The sequence below is a fragment of the Budorcas taxicolor genome, chromosome 1 (assembly GCF_023091745.1).
Source record: "Budorcas taxicolor isolate Tak-1 chromosome 1, Takin1.1, whole genome shotgun sequence".
Classification (NCBI taxonomy): domain Eukaryota; kingdom Metazoa; phylum Chordata; class Mammalia; order Artiodactyla; family Bovidae; genus Budorcas; species Budorcas taxicolor.
This window is the reverse complement of record NC_068910.1, coordinates 198790191-198818090: the sequence shown is the minus strand read 5'-3', so window position 1 is coordinate 198818090 and position 27900 is coordinate 198790191. Positions and strand designations below refer to the sequence as shown.

The window sequence follows — 27900 nt, the reverse complement described above, 5'->3', positions numbered from 1 at the left end:
AGAATGACTGGGAGTGAAACTGGTGAGTAGGGCACAGGAACCAGGGACACTAACATGACTGGGCCTATTCCACATAGGAAAGACCTATTGTACCCCAAATGCCAATACTAAGGAACATTGATAGCAGCTACTGGCTGTCCTCTGTGGGTATTGTCTTTGTTTTATTTATCACCTAACAGAGGGGCTTAGTAAGTGTTAAAGGCATGTGGCTTTTTTGTACACAGTACTTTGCATATCAGATTATTTATTCTTAGTTCCCAGTTAGATATGATAAGTCACTTGCCTCCCTCTGGGCTAAGTTTTTGTTAAGTTTGAGTAACTCCATGATTACTGTATATCTTGATTCCACAGAGGAGTTAAGGAAGTTGAGATAACACCGCCAAGAACAGCACGGGGCTGTCACTTTCTCCCCCTTGAATCCACCACTCCTCTCTGCCTTTGCTCTTGGTTCTCAGGTGTACCTAAGTGTTAACCAGGCTCGTCTTTAGTCTCCCAGAGATTCTGATCCAGTAGTAAGGCACGTGAGCTAGGACTCTGCATTTTATCTAGCTTCCCCAGCTGATGTTAATTTGAGAAACATTGTTCAGCATCTTCGTATCATTACTTACAGTGTTGCTACTCAGAGTGACCTGTCACCCACTAATACTGTTATATTATTACTACCTAGAATTTTAATTTCTACTTTTAATATTTTTTTACATCTCAATATTTTTCTATGTTTGAAGAGCTTAGAATCAGATTTTGCTTTCTGTCCAGCATTCTTCACTGGTACCTGGGTTTTTGCAGAAAACCCCTCATGTTCTTATTCCCCATTACTGCTTCCAGACCATTCTGTTTTCTTTGTACCTCAGAGTCTCCACCTTTGATTTTCATGTCATCAGCATAAACCACCATCCCTGGTGGCTCAGTGGTGAAGAATCTGCCAGTCAACATAGGAGACTCAGGTTCCATCCCTGGGTTGGGACGATCCCTTGGAAAAGGAAATGGCAGTCCATTCCAGTATTCTTGCCTGGGAAATCCCATGGACAGAGGAGACTGGCAGACTGCAGTCCTTGGGGTCTCAAGAGTCAGATGCAACATAGTGACTAAACAACAACAACAACAACAGTGTACATACAGGCAAAATTAGTCATCTTCTGCTCCCTGATTACTCCCCTGGTTGATTGTCATTCTCTCCAACATTGCTCTTACCATAATTCTTGAGGATTTTGGTGTCCACAAGGATGATCCTTATAATACTGTGGTCTTTGGTTCACTGATGTTCTTTCCTCCAGAGATATTTTGATCTCCTGTCTCTTTTCCCTTTTCCCATTGCAGTTCCTTAGGTGTTGTCACTAGCAATACTTGCAACCCTCCAAGAATCACATTTTTAAGCATCTCTTTCTTTCTGACTACTATCCCCGTCTTTTCAGCTTGCTCCCTCTTATTCCTAATGCTCGATAATCACCTGATTCCCCATTCCTTAAAGTGCTTGGATCCGGCCACTTGTCACTGCTCCATACCTACCTCGTGTCCGCACTTACCATTCCTTACCCAGCTTCTATCCCATGGTTACACTCCTTATATTCCCCTTCCGTTCCTGTGCCCTCTCTTTTTTTGTTGTTGTTGCTGTTCAGTGGCTCAGTTGTGTCCGACTCTTTGTGACCCCATGCACTGCAGGGCTTCCCTGTCCTTTACCATCTCCCTGAGTTTGCTCAAACTCATGTCCATTGAGTCAGTGATACCATCCAACCATCTCATCCTCTGTTGCCCCCTTCTCCTATCCTCAGTCTTTCCCAGCATCAGGGTTTTTTCCCAGTGAATCGGTTCCATCAGGTGACCAAAGTATTGGAGCTTCAGCTTCAGCATCAGTCCTTCCAACACATATTCAGGCTTCATTTCCTTTAGGATTGACTGGTTTGATCTCCTTGCTGTCCAGGAGACTCTCAAGAGTCTTCTCCAGCACCACAGTTCAAAAGCATCAATTCTTTAGTGCTCAACCTTCTTTATGGTTCAGCTCTCACATCCATACACGGCTACTATGGAAACCAGAGCTTTGACTGTACGGACCTTTGTTTGTGAAGTAATGTCTCTGATTTTTAATACACTGTCCAGGTTTGTCATAGCTTAGTTAGTGACTTCACTTCAGTCATGTCTGACTCTTTGCGACCCCATTGACTATGGTCCACCAGGCTCCTCCTCTAACTTTCGTTAAATCCAGCTTTCTCCCTACTGTCTACCTGTCATTTGTGGCAGATCATGGCTGGAGAAAAATATGATCTTGCTGACTGGCCTCATTTTCAATTTGTGTTCACTCACCTCAGATGGGTCCTCATGCTGTCCAGAATCATATTTCTCTTCACTCTCCCCTTATTTTCCCATAATGACTGTTTCATACTTTCTCTTTTCTTGAATTTTTAACACTTTGCTCCACATCCTCACTGCTGGGTAATGACCTTTATATTTCATTGAGAAAACTGAGGCAATGAAAAGATAATTTTCACAGCTTCCAGCCTTTCTGGCTTCCTATTTGCAACTGTTTCCATATACTTTGCCTTCCTACTGAAGGATCTGTCCATGCTCTCCCTGTTCCCTTTCCACGACGCCACTCCAGAAATTCTCCTCCATTCTGCGTCCTTAGGTTCTTTCTCCCTACTGGATATTTTCCACCAACATGCAAATTTTCCCCCTCTTAAATATCCTTTGTTGACCTTTATTTTTGTCCTTTGGATACTGTCTCAGTTTTCTCCTTTATTTTATAAAAAATGAAGTTGTTTAACTAAAGTTGTTTAACTAGTCATTTAACTAAATGACTTTAGGTACCTATATTTGTCTCTAGTTCCTTTCCTTCCATTTTTCTTACACTCACTCAGTAGGCCTTTCTCTCCTCTGCAGAAGCTATTGGCATGGAGGTCACCAGTGAATTCGCATTACTGAAGCCTGTGTCCACCCTCATCTTCCGTATCCTGTCTGCTGCGTTGGACTCAGCTGGATTTGGCTTGGAGAACAGTTGTACTTTCCTGGCTTTTCTCCTGCCTTGTTTGCCACTCCTTCTAAATTATTTTCTCTCTCCAGCCTTTTAGCATTGGAACACCCTATGACTGTGCTGTTGTACCTCTTCTTTTTTCTGTCGAGGCTACTCCCTTGGTGATACTATTCAGTCGCATAGTTTTAAGCACTGTGTACATGTTGGTAATTCCTATATTCCTATATCTAGTCTTGACTTTTGGCTACAGAATAATTTCCAACTTCCCATTTTACATCTCCATACAGTATCTAAAGCTGTCTCAAACTTGACATGTTTAAAATAAAGGCCCTGACTTTCTTCTTCCTCATCTTCCAGCACCATTTCTGTTTTAGTTAATGTAACTCCATTCCTCAGATTGCTGAAGCCCAAAAACCTTGGAGTCACCCACAATTTCTCTTTTCTCAGCAAAACAGCCAGAATGATTCTGTTTAGTTTAAGTTAAATCATGTTCTCTCCTATACATAAATTTACAGTAGTTTCTCTTAAAAGACAAAGTTATCATAATGACTGTAGAGTCTTACTGCCTGTTAACTCTGACCTTTCCCTTCCTTTTTTCCCTTTTACTCACTCCCCCACAGCCACACCAATCTTCTTGCTCATCCTTGAACATGCCAAGATGCTTCCATGTCAAGGCCTTGTACTTCTCAGAATAGTGTAACTTCATCTCCATCTCCCTGGTGTTTACTTTCATGTTACTCAATCTAATCACTCCTTTTGCAAACTGCAACCAACTCTGAGTACTCCATGCTCGATTTCCCCCAAAATGGGTACAGTTGGCTCTCTGTATCTATGGGTTCTGCATCCGTGGATTTAACCAACTGTGGATCTAAAATATTCTGGAAAAAGCAAATTCCAGAAAGTTCCAAAAAGTAGACCTTGAATTTGTTATGCACAAGCATTTATATTGTATTTATAGTTATTTACACAGCGTTTACATTGTATCAGGCATTATAAGTAATTAGCAATGATTTCAAGTCTGTGAGAGGATGCACGTTAGTTACATGTGAATAACATACCATTTCTTACAAGGGACGTGAACATCTGTAGATTTAGTAACCACAGAGGTCTGGAACCAGTCCTGCACAGATACTGACAGATGACCGTATTGCTATCTAATTACTGTACAATAATGTGTTGCCTGTCTCCCTCCAGTTGAGTGGGGCTAGAATTTTTGTTTGTTTTGTTAAATATTGTATCCCTAGCACTAGAACAGTACCTGGACTATATGTGGTAGAAACAATGAGTAAGTGAATATCAGCTGGTGAACAGTAATTACCTTAAGCTAGCATGCTTCTGGGGTTGAGACTCTTGGAGGACAGTGATAGAAAGGCTGAGTTTCCTTTCCCTTTGATATGCCTCATTTTCATGAATATTGGGCTTATTTTCTTGATCGTGCAACTTGAAGTTATTATTGATCCATCATTAATTTTGAACTCTTTGGCTTTGGGTTATAGATATCTGTTAAAATTTAATACAGATTTTTTTATTATTCATGTCTTTATAGCTCTGTTGAGATAATAAAAATTTGGATATCAAAGGATACTGTGTTAACTGAATCTGTCTGGTTCCTGAGTTTTAGGCTCTGATGAGAATTGGGCTCCCCAGGGATTTATATGAACATTTGTTTGAATCTGTTCAGTTCCTGGGTTTGGATATCAAGAATTTGGGTAGTGAGTGATAAGTATAATCATATTTTGAAATTTTCATTATCTTAACATCAGTTTTCTGAAAAATCACTAAAAATTATAACAACCCTTAGGTGGCAGCAGATCTTTGAAAATCATCTCGAATCCAGTGTTTAGTATCTGTGTTTCGTACTCTTCACCATTAGTGTGTTAAATTTAGAAAGACAGATATCCAGAGGCACAGTATGTAAGGAATTTAGTATTACTCTATAGTTCTATCAGTTAAGTGAGTAATGGGGCTCCTGCTGTGGAGAAAGGTGCATGTGTACCCAGGGACCTGGGGAAAAATTAAAGTAAAAGTGAATCTGGAAGGTGGTGACAGCAAGGGGAAGCACTTAGAAGTTAAGTACCTTAATTGCCTCTTCAGGAATTTCGTCAGAAATCACTGGACTGGGAGAAGCAGCGCTTGATTTATCAGCAACAGGTGTCTTCTCTGGAGGCACAAAGAAAGGCTCTAGCTGAACAATCAGAGATAATTCAGGTAAGTTTAAGACATCTTTGGAATAATGAGAGGCGGAGAGGTTTCAGTTAAATTTGAACCAGCTTAAAAAATGCAGCGCCGTGTGCTCACCGTGCTCACCCCATCCTCACGCCCGCTGCTCTTTGCTCGCTGCTTTCCTTCACTGGTTCCTTCCTCCCCCACTCGGGCTCACTCTTGTTCTCTCAGTCTGTCACTGAGTTGCATTTTCCTGCTCACTCCACGCTTTCATTTCACTCTCCCTTCCTTTCTCTTTCTACCTCTGCTCTCCATCTCCTTTTCCATTTCTTTCTGGCTCTGACTTATTCTGGCTGTTTCTTGCTCTTGCCTTGGCCCCACTTCTGTCTGTGTCTTGTTCCATCTCTGATAGCTGGGTGTGCCTTAGCTGAGGTTCTCAGCCAGGGAGCTTCGGCCAGTCAGCCTGTTTGAACACAAATGCTGAAAGATTTACGCTAACAAAAAGCAGTATCTTTGTGGGAACAGAAACACTTTTTACAACATTACTAGAAACTTTTTTAATGAAGAATTGATGGCTTAAGCAAAACAAAAAATTAGCTACCTAATTTAGGAATTTTCTTCTTGGAGCATATTCAGTTTGTTTGCTTTTTCAATTAAAAACCAAGATCAAAAGGGAAGTGAACATAGAAGGTAATGAATATTTATGACCATGGGGTTAGAGAGAGTCAGATATGACTTAGTGACTGAACAGCAGCAGCGATGTGCTAGACACTGTCTCAATGCTTCTTCTAAGTGTAGTTATCTAGAATATGTAATTATATGTTGTCTGTTTAATATCATGATAATTTGTCAAGGTTGGTAGAAATCTCAGTTTTATAGAAGAGGGAATTACCAGAGAAATTAAGAAGAGCTAGAGGGACGAATTAAAAAAGGTAAAAAACAATCTGCATTATTTGCTGCTCCAAGTCTTAGTAATACATTGGCTTTTAATCATCTACCCTGAAATATCAGTGGGCTAATAAACTGCCATGAATGGCTCTGCTGCTAGTGACTCCACTCAGAATGGCGCAAGGGGCCCACAGCAATCTAAAGGATCAAAATTATTTACTAGGCTGCAGCAAGCTGTGCAGCCAGCGTGGGCCAATAAAACCCTGGAAGTGTAGACCAGAGTTTTCTTTATTTTTACCTGAATGCTAAAGCACTGTACAAACATAAATAGCTATAAGATATTATAGGCTTCAGATTGGCAAAAAAGAAAACTGAGTCCTAGTTTTTAAGTTCTCAATTCTTCTTCTATGTAGTATGCTTATTGTTGGTCGTAGATCCTTTTTTTAATTGGCTATTGTGATTACTGAACATAATTAAGGCGTCGTTGTTGGAAAAAATGAGATTTTTATTTACCCTAATTCAGCTAGAGCTAGAGTAAGAAGCCTTTAAAAAGCCAACATTTGTTTTCTGTATTTGAGCTCTTCTGACAGTTTTGTTCAAACTAAAACTGCTCTGATTAAGGAAGAACTGTTACTTTTATGTCTTTCTCCCTTAGCAGTACTCGCTGGTCCTCATTTTAAAAAAAGTTCTTAAAAGAAATTTCTATATACCCATTACCCAGCATTAATAGTTACCATTTTGCCAATCTTAAAAATTGGTGGTAAAAAGTATTAAAACATACAGTTTTAACCATTTTAAAGAGTACAGTACAGTATTAACTATATGTCCATTTTTGTGTAACAAATCTCTAAAACTTTGCAACTTACAAGAGTAAGACTCTATATTCATTGAACAGCAACTCATTTTGCCAATTTTATTTCATTCTTCTCTACTTTTTTTGGCTGAAATATTGCAAAGCAAATTATAGATATTATCTTATTTCCCAGCAGGTTAGGACTTAAAAAAATTAAACATACCACTGTCATGTTAACAGACTAAAACACTTCTTAAATAATTTAATATCTAATCTTTTCAAATTTCCCAAGTTGTGTGAAATAATGTTTTGAACTCCACTTAAGGTTGAAACATTGTATTTTGTTGATAAGTGAATCATCATTGAACAATAAGAGTAGAAAACTTTGTAGATTGGATAAATGGGTATCAATAGCCAAATGCATGCTAAGTGGCTTTAGTCCTGTCTGACTCGTTGTGACTCTATGGACTGTAGCCCACCAGGCTGCCCTGCCCATGGGGTTCTCCAGGCAAGAATACTGGAGTGGATTGCCATGCCCTTCTCCAGGGGATCTTCCTGACCTAGGGATTGAACCCGTGTTTCTAATGTCTCCTGTGTTTGGCAGGCAGGTTCTTTACCACTAGCGCCACCTGGGAAGCCCTTAACAGCCACACTTACCCGCAAATTAAAAAAAAAAAATGATAAAAAAAATTTTTTCTTTTATATTTTTTAACATCTAAAATTGGAGTTCAGGGAATTCCCTGGCAGTCCAATGGCTAGTACTCAGTGTTTTCACTGCTGTGGGCCTGGGTTCAACCCTGGTTCGATAACTAAGATCCCACAAGCTGCCTGGTGAAAAAAATAAAAGGAAAAGTGGAGTTCCAAATAACTTTTCACCCTTTGAGTCATATATTTGCTTGAGTTTTTTTGTTTTTGTCAGCTATTAAAATGACATAAAACATGTTCATTTTAGAAAACTGAGAAAATGAGAATGAAATAAAATCACTCATAATTCCATCCTTTAGAGATTTACCATAATTAGCATTTGCATGTAAATTTCTTACTTTTTCTGTTCTTGTATGCAATGTACATTGCATTCACGTACATTTGATAGGAGAAACTATATGTGTGTATGGGAATGGAGGAATAGTTGCAAACTTAAAAAATTACTGAAAATAGCAAAAAGTTGATAACTGTTGAAGCTAGGTGATGAATGTTTAAGGGTTCATCTTATTTTTCCCATATTTATATACCTATGAAATTTTCCATGAACATAATGTAAAAATGCGAATTATTTGCTTACAATGTGACAGGTAGTATGCTAAGCATTTTACAACATTTTATTTAATTTTTACCAGTTAAAAATTTTTCTCTTTAAATAAGACATGTCAGCAAATATGAGTCATAATGATTGTATAGAAGCTTAGTCTACCATTAAATGCCTTAATTCATATAACCAATATTTTGTTGTAGAAGTTTTAGGTTTTTATTTTTTTCACTCTTAAGTAGAGCTTGGGTGAACATCCTTATTTAAATATTTAGGTGTTTATGTCCATTTATTTTCTTAGGAAATGGCCCTAGAAATAAGATTACTGCATCAAAGTAGTCATACATTCTTAAAGATTCTAATGCATATTGTCAAAGTACTCTTCAAAGATGTACTGATGCACACTTTCACCAGCAGTGTTTGAGAATGTATGTTTCCTCACACTTTCTCATTATTGAGCACTATTACTTATTTAAATATTTATTTTAATTTCCCCTACTTTTAGGCTTGTCTTTGCCAATCTGATAGGTGGAAAAAAATGGTGTCTGATTATTTGTTTTAATTTGCATCTTTAATTATGAATGAGGCTGAGCATTTTTTATCTACCTATGACTTTCCATTCTTTTGTAAATTATTTCTGTCCCTTGCTTATTTTTAAAGAATATTTATATTATACTATGAAAGAGCTCTTAATATATACACTGAATATATTAACTCTTTGCTGTTTTGTTGCAATTGTGTGTGTTTTCCCAGTTTACCTTAATTTTGCCTAGTAATTTTCATGGAAATACAGTTGTTTTACAGACAATTTTTAGAATGGGTTAAGTCTATTAATTTTTCTTTAAAGTTTTTATCTTTGCTGTCATAGCATAAAGACTTACATAAGCCAAGATTTCTTCTAATGCTTTATAACTTCTTGTTAATATAGTTGATCTGAAAATTCTTTTGGTACAAGGAATTTGATAGAGATCTATATTTTTTTCCAAATGGTTATCCATATAATTTGTTGTCTGTTAACATTTTGAAAACTTTGCAGAATGATTCTAAAATTCATGTGGAAGGATAAATGAATGGTACCAGGGAACATTTTTTTATAAGGGTGATGTTTATTCTATCAAACATTAAAATATATTAAATTTAAAAGTACAGTTGTTAAACAGTTGTAAGTACTTTATTAGATGCAAAGACAGAGTGATGGTTATATAAGCGTAGGAAAACATCAGAATAATCACTAAAACATAAGGTCATTTCTGTTTAGAGGGCAAATAATCACTTGCCACTTTCCCTCCTGTCCAAATAATACAGTGAGTGAAAAGGAAACATTCAGGGAAGTCTTAGAGAACATTAAGAACATTTGAAAAAAATTAAAATTTTAAGCCAGCTCAGAACGTAAAATATTTAGCTTATACATGGTATGTGAGAAAAGTAAAGCCTGCATTGTATATGTTTTCCTTTTGAAGTATTTAGATGGGCTATGTGATATTGTTCAGATTTGAATATATATTATATTTTTAAAGGCACCATTTTCCTTATGAAAAAAAGATGATCTTAACACAAATGTTAATCTACTGTCTTGGTAGAATTATCATATACTTGATTGAATTGGCTCAGATTTACTGTTTAAAAGTTTATGATGACAGAGACACAGTAGTGATACGGTCTTACTGGGAGCTATACCTCTGATGGGCTGTCTTTCAAGATGTTTCTTTAGTGTAAATGCTGCAGAGCTGTTGTCTGCACTGACATGTTTGGAGTTTACTCTAATGGAGAGTGTGGTAAAAACTGAAGCCTACAGTGGCATAACTTCATTTTGGGGTTCTTTGGAAAATTAAAAAAAGAACACTTGTTGCTTTGTATCATATTCTTCTCAGTAATCTCGCTATATGGAAAAGTTATTTTCTTGAAGCCCAAGGATTATATACCACAAAGCCAAAGGAGGATTTGAGTTCAGACCCCAATCCCCAGCCTTTTCCCTATTCTCACACATTAGCTGCCCACCCTTGGCTGTTATTTTTATCCCCATGACATAAATTACTTTCTTAATTATTTCTTTATTTTTAATCACCTCTGTTGTGATTTGTATTGTTGAAGTAATTCCACCCACTCTATTAGAATGGTAAAGAATCTGCCTACAATGCAAGAGACCCATATTTGATCTCTGGGTCGAGAAGATTCCCCTAGAGAAGGGAATGGCTACCCATTCCATTGTTCTTGCCTGGAGAATTTCATGAATAAAAGAGCCTGGTGGGTTGCAAAGAGTCAGACACGACTGAGCAAATAATACACACACATGCTCCACTAGAATAGTTAAAATGCTATATGTTATATTAATAAGAGAAAGCTCTGGTTTTCAAAAAGATTAGTGGCAATGGCTAGTGGGGAAAAAAAGGCTTAAAAATATATTGGCTTTAAGATACATCTAACACTAGATATTTAAGAGAAGTAATCATTTTATAAAAGTTTATATTTTTCTTTCTGACTTCTCATATTGGAAGAGGTAGTCTTAAGATATTCTAGTGTAGCTCTGTCCCATAGAAATATTATATGAACCACCTATGTGTAAAATTTTCTGGAAGTCACATTAATAAAGTAAAAAGAAACAGATAATATATTCTATTTATCTCTGTTTTGTTGTTCATTTGCTCAGTCGTGCCTGACTCTTTGAGGCCCCATGGACTGCAGCACACCAGGCTTCCCTGTCCTCCTACAGCTTCCCACTATCTCCCATAACTTGCTCAAACTCATGTCCATTGAGTCTAGATGCCATCCAACCATCTCATCCTCTCTCGTCCCCTTCTCCTCCTGCTTTCAATCTTTCCCAGCATCAGGGTCTTTTCTAAAGAGTCAGATCTTTGCATCAGGTGGCCAAAGGATTGGAGTTTCAGCTTCAACATCAGTCCTTCCAGTGAATATTTAGGATTGATTTCCTTTAGGATTGACTGGTTTGATCTCCTTGCAGCCCAAGGAATTCTCAAGAGTCTTCTCCAACACTACAGTTCAAAAGCATCAATTCTTCATCACTCAGCCTTCCTTATGATCCAGCTCTCACATCCATCATAAATAACTACTGGAAAAACCATAGCGTTGACTATATGGATCTTTGTCAGCAAACTGATGTTTCTGCTTTTTATTATGCTGTATAGGTTGGTCATAGCTTTTCTTCCAAGGAGCAAGCATCTTTTAATTTCGTGATTGCATTTACCATCTGTAGTGACTTTGGAGGGCAAGAAAATCACTGTTTCCATTGTTTCCCCATCTATTGAAGTTATTGGACTGGATGCAATGATCTTGGTTTTTTGACTGTTGAGTTTTAAGCCAACATTTTCACTCTCCTCTTTCGCTTTTATCAAGAGGCTCTTTGGTTATTCTTTGCTTTCTGCCATAAGGGTGGTGTCATCTGCATATCTGAGGTTATTGATACTTCTGGTAATCTTCATTCCAGCTTTTGTTTCATCCAGCCCAGGATTTTGCATGAGGCACTCTGCATATCAGTTAAATAAGCAGGGTGACAATATACAGCCTTGACGTACTCCTTTTCAATTTTGAACCAGTCCATTTTTCCATGTCCAGTTCTAACTGTTGTTTCTTGACCTGCATATAAGTTTCACAGGAGGCAGATAGGTGGTCTGGTATTCCCATCTCTTGAAGAATTTTCCACAGTTTGTTGTGATCCACACAGTATAGTCAATGAAGTAGAAGTAGATGTTTTTCTGGAATTCTTTTGATTTTTCTGTGATCCAGCAGATGTTGGCAATTTGATCTCCAGTTCCTTTGACTTTTTAAAATCCAGCTGGAACATCTAGAAGTTCACGGTTCAGGTACTGTTGAAGTCTAGCTTGGAGAATTTTGAGTATTACTTTGCCAACATGTGAAATGAGTGCAAGTGTGCGGTAGTTTGAACATTCTTTGGCATTGCCCTTCTTTGGGATTGGAATGAAAACTGACCTTTTCCGGTCCTGTGGCCACTGCTGTTTTCCAAATTTGCTTACTGAGTGCAGCACTAGAATAGCATTATCTTTTAGGATTTGAAATAGCTCACCTGGATTTCCATCACCTCCACTAGTTTTGTTCATAGTGATGCTTCCTAAAGACCCACTTGACTTTGCAGTCCAAGATGTCTGGCTCTAGGTAAGTGATCACACCATTTTGGTTATCTGAGTCATGAAGATCTTTTTGTATAGTTCTTCTGTATATTCTTGCCATGTCTTCTTAACATCTTCTGCTTCTGTTAGGTCCATACCATTTCTGTCCTTTATTGAGCCCATCTTTGCATGAAATGTTCCCTTGGTATCTCTGATTTTCTTGAAGAGATCTCTAGTTTTCCCTATTCTATTGTTTTCCTCTATTGCACTGTTCACTTAGAAAGGCCTTCTTATCTCTTCTTGCTATTCTTTGGAACTCTGCAGTTGTTATGATAGGTATATTTTTCCTTTTCTCATTTGCCTTTAGCTTCTCTTCTTTTCTCAGCTATTTGTAAGGCCTCCTCAGACAATCGTTTTGCCTTTTTGCATTTCTTTTTCTTGGGGATGGTTTTGATCACTGTTCAGCCTCAGTGTTCACCTGTAAGTGTTACAAACCTCCATTCATAGTTCTTCAGGGACTGTCTATCAGATCTAGTCCCTTGAATCTGTTTGTCATTTCCACTGTATAATCATTTAGGTCATACCTGAACGGCCTTGTTTTGGTGGAATCCAACATTGTCCTGTCAATGGTTGTTCAGCAGCTAGTTGCAGTTTTGGTGTTCTCACAGGAGAAGATGAGCATACATCCTTCTACTCTGCCATCTTGAGTGCATTATCTCACGTTATGAAAGTATTATTATAGCATTCACAATTTTAAAAAGAATGAATCTTTGACCCATTATGCTTGAGTACATCTCAATTAGCCACAATTCAGGTGCTCAGTGGCCCCGCATGGCTGTGACTGCCGTATTGGTCTAGTGTATTTATTCTGGTTTGGCTTTCCCTGATGGCTCAGCTGGTAACAAATCTGCCAGCAATGTAGGAGACCTGGGTTTGATTCCTAGGTTAGGAAGATCCCCTGGAGAAGGGAATAGCTACCCACTTCAGTATTGTGGCCTGGAGAATTCATATACATATACATATACATATTCATGTATATGTATGTTCATATACATAGTCCATGGGGTCACAAAGAGTCGGACACGACTGAATGACTTTCACTAAGACTAATTAATTCTGGTTAATGAAAATTTAGATTTTCACTATGCTTAAAAACTGTATTTGTATGTAATGGAAATACCGAATCAATTAAAGATAGGCTATGCCTGCCTGCAGCAGTCATAGCCAAGCTTTACAGCCAGCTGGCTTGGGGACCAGTCCCATCTACCAATGTGCCTGCAGTAATCATGGCTCAATAAAAACAGGAGAGCACACATACCCACATGGGGGATACCGCTGGAGCACTTGGCTGGAGATGTAGCTGATATACCTCATACATAGAAACAAACAATGAGAGTTAAGGAAAATGAGGAGACAAAGAAATAGCTTCCAAATGAAAGCTAAGACCAAACTTCAGGAAAAAGAAAAAAAAATGTATCTATAAAGCAGAGATACTGCAATTTACCAGATAAAGGATTCAAAGTAATAGTCATAGAGATTCTCCAAACTTGGCATACGAATGGATGAACTCAGAACTCAAAGTGATAAATATATATATGTTTATACAATAACTGAAATGAAAATGCACTAGAGGGAATCAACAGCAGATTAGAGGAGGTAAAAGAATCGATCAGCAATCTGGAAGACAGGGTAGTAGAAATTACTCCAGCAAAACAGCACAAAGAAAAAGATTTTTAAAAAGTTAGGATAGTTTAAGAGATTCCTGAGTGGGGGCTTCCCAGGTGGTTCAGTAGTAAATAATCCACCTGCCAATGCAGGAGATGCAGGTTTGACCCACGGGTCAGGGAGAGCCCCTTGAGTAGGAAATGGCAACCCACCCCAGTATTCTTGCCAGGCCAATCCCATGGACAGAGAAGTCTGGCATGCTACAGTCCATTGGGTTGCAAAGAGTTGGACACAACTGAGCGACTGGGCAGGCATGCACAAGATAACATTAAGCATGCTATCATTGGCATTATAGGGTTCCTGGAAGAAGGAGAAAGAGGAAGGGACAGATTACCTATTTGAAGAAATAATGGGTGAAAACTTCTGTAATCTGGCAAAGGAAGTAGGCATGCAAGTCCAGGAAGCACAGAAAGAGTTCCAAACAAGATGAATCCAGAGAGACACACATATATGAACCCATAAAGACAAAGTATAATTAAAGGTTAAAAGTTAAAGAGGATCTTAAAAATATACACGCATGCACACACAAATGCACGCGCACACACACAGAGAAACTAGTTGCGTAAAAAGGAATTCCCATAAATCTCTCTGCAACTTTATCAACAGAAACTATAGGCTGCTGGCATGATATATTCAAAGTGATGAAAGAAAAAAAAAACTTACAACCAAGAGTAGTCTAACTGGCAATGTTATCATTTAGAATTGAAGGAGGGAAAGATAATTTTCTAGAGAGCAAAAGCTAAAGTTCACCACCCCTAAACTAGCCTTGAAAGAAAGTTAAAGGAACTCCTATAAGTGGAAACCAAAAGCCAATTTCTAGAAACAAGAAAATTATGAAAGAAAAAAAAACTTACTGGTAAAGACAAACATACAGTAAAGGTAGTAGATCATCCACCTATAAAACTAGTATAAAGGTTAAAAAATAAAAGTAGTAAAATTATATCTAAAATAATTAAGATGGAGCGATGAAGGTGGCAGAAATAGAGGATATAGAGCTCACCTACTCCCATAAATACATCACAAATAATTAACGTGTGAAACAGTTCTCGTAGAATACCTACTGAATGGTGACAGAGGATCTCATACAACCATAGTTGCAAGAATGATCACCATGTACTTGAGTAGGATGGAAAAAATGAGGTGGAAGTATCTGAAGTGCCCCTGGGAGGGAGCTGTGAAAGGGGAAAGATTCCCTCATCTTGGGAACTCCCATTCATCAGCTAGGAGGTCAGGCAGGACAGAAAGGGAGCTTCAAAGACTCAGAGGAGGAGAGTGGAGAAGATATCTTACGGCAGGCAGAACAGAAACCAAAACCACAGATAGATGATCTGGGCCACCTCACTGCACTCCCCAGCCTGTGATACATATCTGATGGTGCATGCAGGGGCTGGGTGCTAAAACTCGGGCTTCAGAGGTCAAACTATAGGACTGGAGTTGGCTGCATGGAGATACCCTGAAGGAGTTGGGAGTGTGGGCCAGAACTGGGAGTGTATGCAGGACAGAGCTGAGGTCCACATAGAAGCTGCATGGTTAACAAGCATGCAGAGGAGGAGGTGGGGCCTCACTATAGGAGCCTCACTTTTGGCATGCTTGCAGTGGGTATGGCTCTGCCTCTATGAGCTTTGGGAGCATGCAAACACAGAAGGGTTGTCCAACACAGAAGCAAGGCTGAAATCAGAGCAGGTCCCCAGGGGCCACATGACTTTGGAAGCAGGGCTGAAATCTGAACTTTATCTGGTGACTTTGCAACTTAAGCAGATTTACACCTGGAGTGTCTTTGTAAGCTCAGTGGTGGTGGGACATCCGAGCAGATTTCCAGTTACTGGTTGAGGTGGGTCTGGAGGTAGTGGCTGTGGGCATTGTGGGCAGGGACACGTGGAGCCAGGGCCAGGATGATACTGTATCTCCCATAGTGGGTCCAGGTGTGCAACTACTCATGACTGTGGCGGGTTGCAGTGCCTGACGTAAGTAGATCTGTGCCAGTGGATCTCTGCTGATGACTTTGTGAGCACAGCGCCTGAGGGACATCCAGTTCCTACATTTTCACAGCTGAAAGCAGTGCCAGCAGCAGTGTAACAGCAGTGTACTTTGTGAGCATGCACATGGGGTGAAAGCTGACACCGAAGAGAGTGCTTTCTGGTGGATAGCTCCTGCGGAGGAATAATCAGCGACTCCTCTCCCAGTGGAAGTGCACCATACACCTACCCCACACTGTAGCTCATGAACAGACCTAGGGGCATCTGCTCCAGCAACTGGGGAGCAGATCCTGCTCCTGGCAGGGCTTTGACAGCCACAGAGCAAAGAGGAGGCCCTGCTCAACATGCAGTGCAGGCTCTGGTTACACCACCATTCACACCCTGTATCAAGGGGCTAACAGCTGGCAAACCCTGAGGAAAGACATGGGAGGCTTCTATACTAAAAGCCCTTGCACCAAAAATATTAGACACATGCAGGCCACACACAGATGCTCCTACACAAAAACAGCCACAAGTAGGTAACTGTTTCTCCTAAATTTATAGAGTTAGAAATATAAGTATAAAGAAGCAGAGGAACCATTCCTAATTAAAAGAACAAGAGAAGTCTCCTGAAAGAATAAACAGTGAGACAGATCTCTCCAGTCTACCACATCCTGAGTTCAAAAAGGAGGTAATGAAAATACTAAACAACACAAAACTCCTAGAGGAGAACGTAGGCAAAACATGGTGTGACATAAATTGTGGCAATGTTTTCTTAGGTCAGCCTCCCAAAGTAATAAAATTTTTAAAAAATCAAATGAGACCTAATCAAACTTAGATGCTTTTAAGGAAACCATAAACAAAATGAAAAGACAACTACAAACAGGGAGAAAATATTAGCAAACAATGTAATTGACAAGGCCTTAATTTCTAAAATATAGAAAGAGTACATAGAACTCAATAACAAAAAGATAATGTAATAAAAAATGGGCACAAGTAGACATTTTTCCAAAGAAGACATACAGATGGCCAATAAGCACATGAGAAGATGCTAAACACCACTGATTATTAGAGAAATGCAAATCAAAACAAGGTTGTACCTCACACTAGTCAGAATGGCCGTCATTAAAAAATCTCCAAATAGTAAATGTTGGAGAGGATGTGGAGAAATAGGGACCTTCCTACACTATTGTTGGCAGGTAGTGTGAATTGGTGTAGCTGTTATGGAAAGTAGTATGGAGGTTTCTTTAAAAAGAGAGTTACCATATGACTCAGCTTTATCCTGTTCCTGGGCGTATATCAACAGATAGCTGTAATTCTAAAAGATACATGCCCTCCACCCAATGTTCATAACAGCACTGATTACAATAGCCAAGACATGGAAGCAACGTAAGTGTCCGTTGGCAGATGAGTGGGTAAAGAAGATGTGGCATATATATACATATATATATATATATATATATATATATATATATATATATATATATATAAAGGAAGCTATAAGAAGGTGAAGAGACAACCCTAAGAATGGGAGAAAACAATAGCAAATGAAACAACTGACAAAGGATTAATTTCCAGAAAATACAAGCAGCTTATACAGCTCAATAACAGAAAAACAACAAAAGTGGGGAAAAGACCTAAACAGACATTTCTCTAGATAAGACATACAGATGGCTAACAAACACATGAAAAGATGCTCAACATCGCTCGTTATTAGAGAAATGCAAATCAAAACTACAGTGAGATATCAGCTCACACTGGTCAGAATGGCCATCATCAAAAAGTCTACAAACAATAAATGCTGGAGAGGGTGTGGAGAAAAGGGAGCACTCTTGCACTGTTGGTGGGAATGTAAATTGATACAGCCACTATGGAAGACATGGAGATTCCTTAAAAAACTAGAAATAAAACCACTATATGACCCAGCAATCCCACGCCTAGGTATATATCCTGAGGAAACCAAAATTGAAAAAGACAGTGTACCCCAATGTTCATCGCAGCACTATTTACAATAGCTAGAACGTGGAAACAACCTAGATGTCCATCACCAGATGAATGAGTAAAAGTTGTGGTACATAGGATATTACTCAGCCATAAAAAGGAACACATTTGAATCAGTTCTAATGAGGTGGATGACCCTAGAGCCTATTATACAGAGTGAAATAAGTCAGAAAGAGAAAGATAAATATCCTGTACTAATGCATATATACAGAATCTAGAAAGATGGTACCAAAGATTTTATTTGCAGGGCAACAGCAGAGAAACAGACATAGAGAACAGAGTTTTGGACACGGGGAGCAGGGAAGAGAGAGGGAGGGGGAGGAGAGGGTGAGATGTATGGAGAGAGTAACATGGAAACTTATATTATCATATGTAAAATAGATAGCCAATGGGAATTTGCTGTATATCTCAGGGAACTCATACAGAGGTTCTGTATCAACCTAGAGGGTTGCGACGGGAGGGAGATTAAAGAGGGAGGGGACATACGTATATCTATGGTTGAGTCTTGTTGATGTTTGGCAGAAACCAACAAAATTCAGTAAAGCAATTATCCTTCAGTTAAAAATATAAATAACTTTAAAAATTAAAGATGTGGCACACACACACACACACACACACACACACACACTCCCACACACTCCCACCCACCCACGCACCCACCCCAGAGGGAGGTAGTGACCGAAACCATCCCAGAGAAAAAGAAACGCAGTCAGGCAAAATGGTTCTCTGAGGAGGCCGTTCTGATAGCTGAGAAAAGAAGAGACACAAAGGGCAAAGGAGAAAGGAAAAGGTAAACCCAACTGAATGCAGAGTTCTGAAGAATAGCAAGGAGAGAAAAGAAAGCCTTCTTAAGTGAACAATGCAAATAAATAGAGGAAAATAATAGAATGATAAAGACTAGAGGTCTCTTTAAGGAATTTAAAGACACCAAGGGAACATTTCCTGCAAAGGTGGACACAATAAAGGGCAGAAATGGTAAGGACCTAACAGACACAGAAGAGATTAAGAAGAGGTGGCAAGAATACACAAGAACTGTACAAAAAGGTCTTAATGACGCAGATAACTATGATGGTGTGGTCACTCTCTAGAGCCAGACATCCTGGACTGTGAAGTCAAGTGGGCCTTAGGAAGCATCACTACGAACAAAACTGGTGGAAGTGATGGAATTCTTCTAGCTCAGTTCTTCACAGTCCTTAAAGACGACGCTGTTAAAGTGCTGCACTCAATATGCCAGCAAATTTGGAAAACTCAGCAGTGGCCACAGGACTGAAAAAGGTCAGTTTTCATTCCCATCCCAAAGAAAGACAAGGCCAAAGAATGTTCAGACTACCATACACTTGTGCTCATTTCACATGTTAGCATGATAATGCTCAAAATCCTTCAAGATAGGCTTCAGTAGTACATGAGCCGAGAACTTCCAGATGTACAAGCTGGGTTTAGAAAAGGCAATGGAACTAGGGATCCAATTGCCAACATCTGCTGGATTGTAGAGAAAGCAAGGGAATTCCCCCAAACATCCGCTTCTGCTTCATTGACTACACTGAAGTCTTCGATGGCGTGGATAACAACAAACTGTGGAAGATTCTTAAAGAGATGAGCATACTAGACCACCTTACCTGCCTCCTGAGAAACCTGTATGCAGGTCAAGAAGCAACAGAACCTGACACGAAACAATGGGCTGGTTCAAAATTGGGGGAGAAAGCACGTCAAGGCTGTATGTTGTCACCTGCTTATTTCACTTCTACGCAGAGTACATCATGTGAAATTCCAGGCTGGGTGAGTCACAAGCTGGAATCAAGATTGCCAGGAGAAACATAAGCAACCTCAAATATGCAGATGACACCATCTAATGGCAGAAAGTGAAGAGGAACTAAAAAACCTCATGATGAAGGTGGAAGAGGAGAGTGAAAAATCTGACTTAAAACTCAACATTCAAAAAATTAAGATCGTGGCATCCAGTCCCATCACTTCAGGGCAAATAGAAGGGGACAAAGTGAAAGCAGTGACATTTTGTTTTCTTACGCCCCAAAATCACTGCAGATGGTGACTGCAGCCGTGAAATTAAAAGACGCTCCTTGGAAGAGAAGCTTTGACAAACCTAGACAGTGTATAAAGAAGCACACACATCATTTTGCTGACAGAGGTTCAATATTTTGGCCACCTGATGCAAAGAGCTAACTCATGGAAAAGACCCTGATGCTGGGGAAAATTGAGGGCAACAAGAGAAGGGGGTGACAGAGGATGAGATGGTTGGATGGCATCACTGACTCAATGGACATGGGTTTGAAGAACCTTGGGGATATAGTAATGGACAGAGAAACTTGGCATGCTGCAGTTCATGGGGTCGCAAAGAGCAGGACATGACTTAGCGACTGAACAACAACAATATATGAGAAACCCACAGCTAGAATAATATTCAACTGTGAAAGGCTGAAAGCTTTTCTACTAAGATTAGGAAACACACAAGGATGCCCATCCTCACCAGTTTTATTCACCATAGTATTAGGAATCCTGACCATTGCAGTCAGGCAAGAAAAAGATAAAAGGCACCCAGACTGGAAAGGAAGAAGTAAAACTGTTGCAGGTGATATGTTACTACATACAGAAAACCCTAAAGCCTCTACAATAATAAAAACAAAAAATGGCTACTAATGAATTCAGTGAAGTTGATGTCTTCAAAAATCAGTACACAGAAATTTGTTGCTTTTTTGTACACTAATCATGTACTATCAGAGAAATTAAGGTTTCAAGCCCATTTACAACTGCATCAGAAAGTTTAAAAATTTAAAATACAAAAAAATGTGAAACACCTGTACTTTGAAAACTAAGATGTTAAGAGAAATTGCAGATGGAGATGACACAAATTAACTGAAAGATATACCATGCTCGTGGATTAGAAGAATTAATACTGTTAAAATGTCCATACTACCTAAAGCAGTTTACACATTCAGTGCAGTCCCTATCAAAATTCTAATGATACTTGGCACAGAACTGGAACAGATAAATCTAAAGTTTGTATAGAATCACACACACATGAAACCAAACCCCAAAGAGCTAAAGCGATCTTAAGAAAGAAGAAGAAAGTTGTAATGATCATATTCCCTGATTTCAAGCTATTGTACAGATCTATAGTAATCAAAAGTATAAGGAAGGTGCTGGCATAAAAACAGACACAGATCAATGGACCAAATAGAGAGCCCAGAAATAAATTTACATTTATATGGTCATTAACTTATGACCCTATAAATTGGGAAAGGAGTATGTCAGGACTGTATCTTGTCGCCCTCTTTATTTAACTTAGATGCAAAGTACATCATGCGAAATGATAGGCTTGATGAAACACAAGCTAGAATCAAGATTGACAGGAGAAATATTAATAACCTCAGATATGCAGATGACCCCACTCTTATGGGAGAAAGTGAAGAGGAACTAAAGAGCCTCTTGATGAAAGTGAAAGAGGAGAGTGAAAGAGTTGGCTTAAAACTCAACATTCAGAAATCTGATCATGGCATCTGGTCCCATCACTTCATGGGAAATAGATGGGGAAACAATGGAAACAGTGACAGACTTCATTTTCTTGGGCTCCAGAATCACTGCAGATGGTGACTGCAGCCATGAAATTAAAAGATGCTTGCTCCTTGGAAGAAAAGCTATGACCAACCTAGACAGCATATTAAAAAGCAGAGACATTACTTTGCTGACAAAGGTCAGTTTAGTCACAGCTATGGTTTTTCCAGTAGTTATGTATGGATATAAGAGTTGGATCATAAAGCTGAGCACCGAAGAATTGATGCTTTTGAACTGTGGTGTTGGAGAAGACTCTTTGAGAATCTCTTGAGCTGCAAGGAGATCCAACCAGTCCATCCTAAAGGAAATCAGTCTTGAATATTCATTGGAAGGACTGATGCTGAAGCTGAGGCTCCAATACTTTGGCCACCTGATGCGAAGAACTGACTCATTAAAAAGACCCTGATGCTAGGAAAGATTGACGGCAGGAAGAGAAGGGGACAATAGAGGATAAGATGGTTGGATGCATCACTAACTCGATGGACATGAGTTTGAGCAAGCCCCGAGAGTTGGTGATAGACAGGGAAGCCTGGTGTGCTGCAGTCCATGGGGTTGCAAAGAGTTGGACATGACTGAGTGGCTGAACTGAAGTGAACTAATTTACGACAAGGAAGCCAAAAATATACAATGGGGAAGAAAACAGTCTCTTAAAAAAATGGTGCTGGGAAAAAAGAATGAAACGACAGCTTTTTATACCTTATATAAAAATAAACTCAAAATAGATGACACATAAATGTGAAACCTGAAAGCATAAAACTCCTAGAAGAAAACATAGGCAATATGTTCTTTAGCGTTGTTCTTAGCTATATCTATATATATTTGGATCTGTGTCTTCAGGCAAGGAAAACAAAAGCAAGAATAAACAAGTGGAACTATATCAAACTTAAAAGCCTTGCACAGGAACTGATGGCAGAGGAACTATCAACAAAATGAAAAGGTCTACTGCTGAATCAGTTACGTTCAGTCGCTCAGTCGTATCCAACTCTGCAACCCCATGGACTGCAGCACACCAGGCTTCCCTGTCCATCACCAGCTTCTGGAGCTCGCTCAGACTCATGTCCATTGAGTTGGCGATGCCATCCAACCATCACATCCTCTGTCGTCCGTTTCTCCTCCTGCCTTCAATCGTTCCCAGTGTCAGAAGAAGAGTCAGTTCTTTACATCAGGTGGCCGAAGTATTGGAGTTTCAGCTTCAGCATCAGTCCTTCCAGTGAATATTCAGGATTGATTTCCTTTATGATTGACTGGTTTCATTTCCTTGCAGTCCAAGGGACTCTCAAGAGTCTTCTCCAACACCACAGTTCAAAAGCATCACTTCTTGGGCACTCAGCTTTCTTTATGGTCCAACTCTCACATCCATACAAGACTACTGGAAAAAACATAGCTTTGACTAGACGAACCTTTGTCAGCAAATAATGTGTCTGCTTTTTAATATGCTGTCTAGGTTGGTCATAGCTTTTCTTCCAAGGAGCAAGCATCTTTTAATTTCATGGCTGCAGTCATCATCTGCAATGATTTTGGTGTCCAAGAAAATTGAATTGAAGAACATATTTGCAAATGATTTATTTTGTAAGGAGTTTAATATCTAAAATATACAAAGAACTTAAAGAGGTCAAGGTCAAAAAAAAACCTGATTTTTAAAAATTGGCAGAGGACTTGAATAGACATTTTTCCAAAGGAGACATACAGACTTGAGAAAAGATATTCAGCATCACTAATCATCAGGAAAATGCAATTCAAAACCATGGTGAGATACCATCTCACATGTGTCAGAATGGCTATTATCCAAAGGTAACAAGTGTTGAAGAAGATGAAGAGAGGGGGGAAACCCTCATGCACTGTTGTGTGTATGTACTCTGTCATGTCCAACTCTTGCAACCCCATGGATTGTAGCCCACCAGGCTCCTCTGTCTGTGGAATTTTCCAGGCAACAATACTGGAGTGGGTTGCCATTTCCTACTCTGGGAGATCTTCCTGACCCAGGAATTGAACCTAAGTCTCTTGCATCTCCTGCATTGGCAGGCGGATTCTTTATCATTGTGCCATCTGGGAAGCCCCCAAGCAATGTTGGTGGGAATATAAATTGGGAGCACAGCATAGAGATTCCTTAAAAATTAAAAAAAAAGAACTATCATATGATCTAACAATTGAAATTCTGTCCATTTTTTGCAACAACAACAAAAAAAGACTAATTCAAAAGGATGTGTGCACCCCTAACGTCCGTCTAGTCAAGGCTATGGTTTTTCCTGTGGTCATGTATGGATGTGAGTGTTGGACTGTGAAGAAGGCTGAGCGCCGAAGAGTTGATGCTTTTGAACTGTGGTGTTGGAGAAGACTCTTGAGAGTCCCTTGGACTGCAAGGAGATCCAACCAGTCCATTCTGAAGGAGATCAGCCCTTCTGGGATTTCTTTGGAAGGAATGATGCTAAAGCTGAAACTCCAGTACTTTGGACACCTCATGCGAAGAGTTGACTCATTGGAAAAGACTCTGATGCTGGAGGGATTGGGGGCAGGAGGTGAAGGGGACGACAGAGGATAAGATGGCTGGACGGCATCACTGACTCGATGGACATGAGTCTGAGTGAACTCCGGGAGTTGGTGATGGACAGGGAGGCCTGGCGTGCTGCGATTCATGGGGTCGCCAAGAGTCGGACACGACTGAGCGACTGAACTGAACTGATGTTCTTTGCATCATTATTCACAGTAATAAAGATACAGAGGCAACCCAAGTGCCCATTGATAGATGAATGGATAAAGAAAATGTGATATATGAGTCATAAAAAAGAATGAAATTTTACCATTTGCAGCAATATGGATGTCCCTAGAGGATATTATGCTAAATGAAATAAGACAGAGAAAAACAAATTCCATATGACTTCACTTACATGTGGAATCTAAGAGATGAAACAAAACAGAAACAGACTCATAGATCCAGAGAACAATCTGGTAGCTGTCATGGAGGAGAGGATAAGGGGAGTTGGGCAAAATAGGTGAAGGAAATTAATTTAAATTTCTAGTTATAAAATAAGTCATGGGATGTGATGTGCAGCATAGGAAATATAGTCTATAATATTGTAATAGCTTTGTATAGTGACATATGGCTATTAGGCTTGTCATGGTGATCAGTAATAATGTATATGTGTCGAATCACTATGTTTACACCTGAAACTAACATACTGTATGTCATCTGTCAGTTCAGTTCAGTCCAGTCCCTCAGCCGTGTCCAACTCTTTGCAACCCCATGAATCGTAGCACGCCAGGCCTCCCTGTCCATCACCAACTCCCGGAGTTCACTCAGACTCACATCCATCAAGTCAGTGATGCCATCCAGCCATCTCATCCTCTGTTGTCCCCTTCTCCTCCTGCCCCCAATCCCTCCCAGCATCAGTCTTTTCCAATGAGTCAACTCTTCGCATGAGGTGTCCAAAGTACTGGAGTTTCAGCTTTAGCATCATTCCTTCCAAAGAAATCCCAGGGCTGATCTCCTTTCTTCAATGTAAATAAAAGGGAAAAAAGGCTGTATTTTTGATGCTATAGGACTAAGATGTTGGTTAGTTTTTATGTATGAAATCTAGACTCGCTGGTTAAACTATAGCTTAGTTAAACTATTAATTTCAACACCAGTTTACTTTAAGATCACAGATTTGAACTGAATGTTAAATAGCTATTACAGTGTTAAAAAGACAATGCTAATGTTTTGCAATCACGTATTGTCTTTCATTCTGAGCATCCAGTTGAGCAGTGGTTTTCTAGCTGTGTTCTGCCAAGCCCCAGGGCTACTGTGCAATTTAAAATAGGATTGGGAGGTTCAGTAAGCTGGGCTCTTTCTCTTACCACCATCATCCAGTATCTTCAGTGTTTAATTCTGTGCAGAATTCTGTGTAAGGTTTCCCCTTGTTGAGGTGGGTTGTTTATGTGGTATTTTAAAAGTTTGGAGCCAGTTGCATCCTGGCAGTTATTCCTGTGCATCTAAACATATTTGATGTTCTTTTTTTCACACTATTGTAGGAATCTGGTAAAAAGTTTTTGATTCTTTATGCTGGAATCTTGGTCTGTAATTTATATAAACAATGTTTTTCTGCCTCTTTACCTTTCTCCTCCCCGCCTCTCTCTGGCTTATGGGCATCATTGAACATCTACTTTTGTGACCATAGTAGGATTTTTGCCCTGTACTATATACAATAAAAATCTTTAAATACGCAGCAGATAGATTTCCCAGAGACTTAAATTTCTAAAATAAAATTGTGTGCTTTACCTTTTAAAAATACTTAGAATATGGGAAGTTTTACTTACACAAATGCTTTATGTCTATCTTCAGTGTGAAGATGAAGTACCTTTCAGGATGCTGGAATTAAACTTGTGAAAAACTAGAAAGTTGGGAGCTAAAAACCAGTATATAAAAAACAAAAGTATAGCTGGGGTACAAAGCCTAAAAAATCATCCAAATCTATAGGAATTGGGTACTACAGGTCCATGAGACAGTTGCTAAAGTGGCTTGTCTTCTCATTCTCTTGACATTGTCTTTTACAGAGCAAAAGTTTTAAATTTTGATGAATTTCAGCTTACCAGTTATTGCTTTCAGGGATCATGTCTTTGGTGTTGTATTTACAAAGATACCACTATACCCAAAGTTAGCTACATTTTCTCCTATATTATCTTCCAAGAGTTTTGTAAGTTTTGCATTTTACATTTAGGTCTATGATCCATTTTAATTAATTTTTGTGGAGAGTGTAAAGCCTTTGTCAGACATGTCATTTTTTTCCCTTGTATATGGATGTCCAGTTATTCCAGCACCATTTGTTGAAGAGACTATCTTTGCTCCATCTTACTACCTTTGTTCTTTTATCAAAGATCAGTTGACTACATTTATAAGGGTCAATTTCTGGGCTCTGTATTCTGTTCCCTTAATCTATATGTCTGTTCTCTTGCTGATACTACACTGTTGATTACTGTAGCTTTATTGTAAATCTTGAAGTTAGGTAACATCAGACAGCCAGCTTTGTTCTTCTCTTTTGATATTGTATTGGCTATTCTTATTCTTTGCCTCTCCCTATAAACTTTAGGATCAGTTTTGTTGATATTCACAAAATATTGATAACTTGCTGATATTTTGATTAGGATTGTATTGAATCATAGATAATATTGGGAAGAACTGACATTTTGACAGTATTGATTCTTCCTTTCCATGAACATGGACTATCTCTTCATTTATTCTTTGATATCGTTTATCAGAGATCTGTAGTTCTTCTTTTATAGATCTTGTACATATTTTATTAGATTTATACTTAAGTAATTTCTTTAGGTGTTAATATAAATAGTGCTGTGTTTTTTTGTTTTTTAATTTTTATTTTATTCATTTGGCTGCAGTGGGTCTTAGTTGCAGCATCATATCGGCTTCTGTAGTTGTGGTGCGCGGGCTTAGTTGCTCCAGGGCATGTGGGATCTTGGCTGCCTGACCAGGGATTGAACCTGTGTCCTTTGCGTTGCAAGGCAGATTCTTACCACTGGGCTACTGGGAAAGTCCTGTGTTTTGTTTTTAATTTAAATTCCACATGTTTACTTTTGGCATATAGGAAAATGGTTGACTTTTATATATTAACTTTATATCTTGCAACCTTACTATAGCTGATTATTAACTTAGGGATTTTTCTTTTTTTTGATTGATTCTTTCAGATTTTCTACATAGATGATCATATCATCTGTGGATAAAGGTAGTTTTATGACTTCTTTCCTGATCTGTATACCTTTTATTTCCTTTTCTTACTGCATTAACTAGGACATCCACTGTGATGGTTGAAAAGGAGTGACGTGAGGATAGATTGTTGCCTTATATCTGATCTTTGTAGAAAACTATCAAGTTTCCCAATATTAAGTATAATGTTAGCTGTATGGTTTCTGTAGAAAGTCTTTGTCAAGTTGAGAACGTTCCTCTCTATTCCTAGTTTTTATCATGGAGTTTTTTTTTTTCTATCATGAATATATTATATACATATATATATGTATGTATATATATGTATTTTAAATTGGAGAACAGTTGCTTTACAATGTTGTGGTGGTCTCTGTAGTACATCAGTGTGAATCAGTCATAATTATGTATATATCACCTCTCTCTTGAGCCTCCCTACCTGCCGCATTCCACTCCTCTGAGTTGTCATAGAATGCCAGACTGGGCTCCCTGTGTTATGCAGCAGCTTCCACTAGGAAGGTTACCTGTTTTACACATGATAGTGTATATATGTCAGTGCTACTTTCTCAGTTTGTCCTACCCTCTCCTTCCCACGCCATGGCTACCAGTTTGTTCTTTACATCTGCATTTCCATTTATCTGTAAATAGGTTCATCAGTACTATTTTTCTAGATTCCATATATATGCATTAATATATGATATTTGTTTTTCTCTTTCTGGCTTACTTCACTCAGTATAATAGGCTCTAGGTTCATCCACCTCACTAAAACTACTCAAATTCATTCCTTTTTATGGCTGAGTAATATTCCATTGTATATATGTACCACAAC

The 27900-nt window shown here is 38.9% G+C and overlaps 1 protein-coding gene across 1 annotated transcript in view; it reads left to right on the top strand.

The window, feature by feature from the left end:
* CEP63 (centrosomal protein 63) overlaps positions 1–27900 on the top strand; it is a 79707-nt gene that overhangs the window by 30869 nt on the left and 20938 nt on the right. Inside the window, exon 6 of the mRNA XM_052642347.1 lies at positions 5060–5173. Within this exon, the coding sequence (XP_052498307.1) occupies positions 5060–5173 (114 nt within the window). The remainder of the gene's footprint in view (positions 1–5059; positions 5174–27900) is intronic.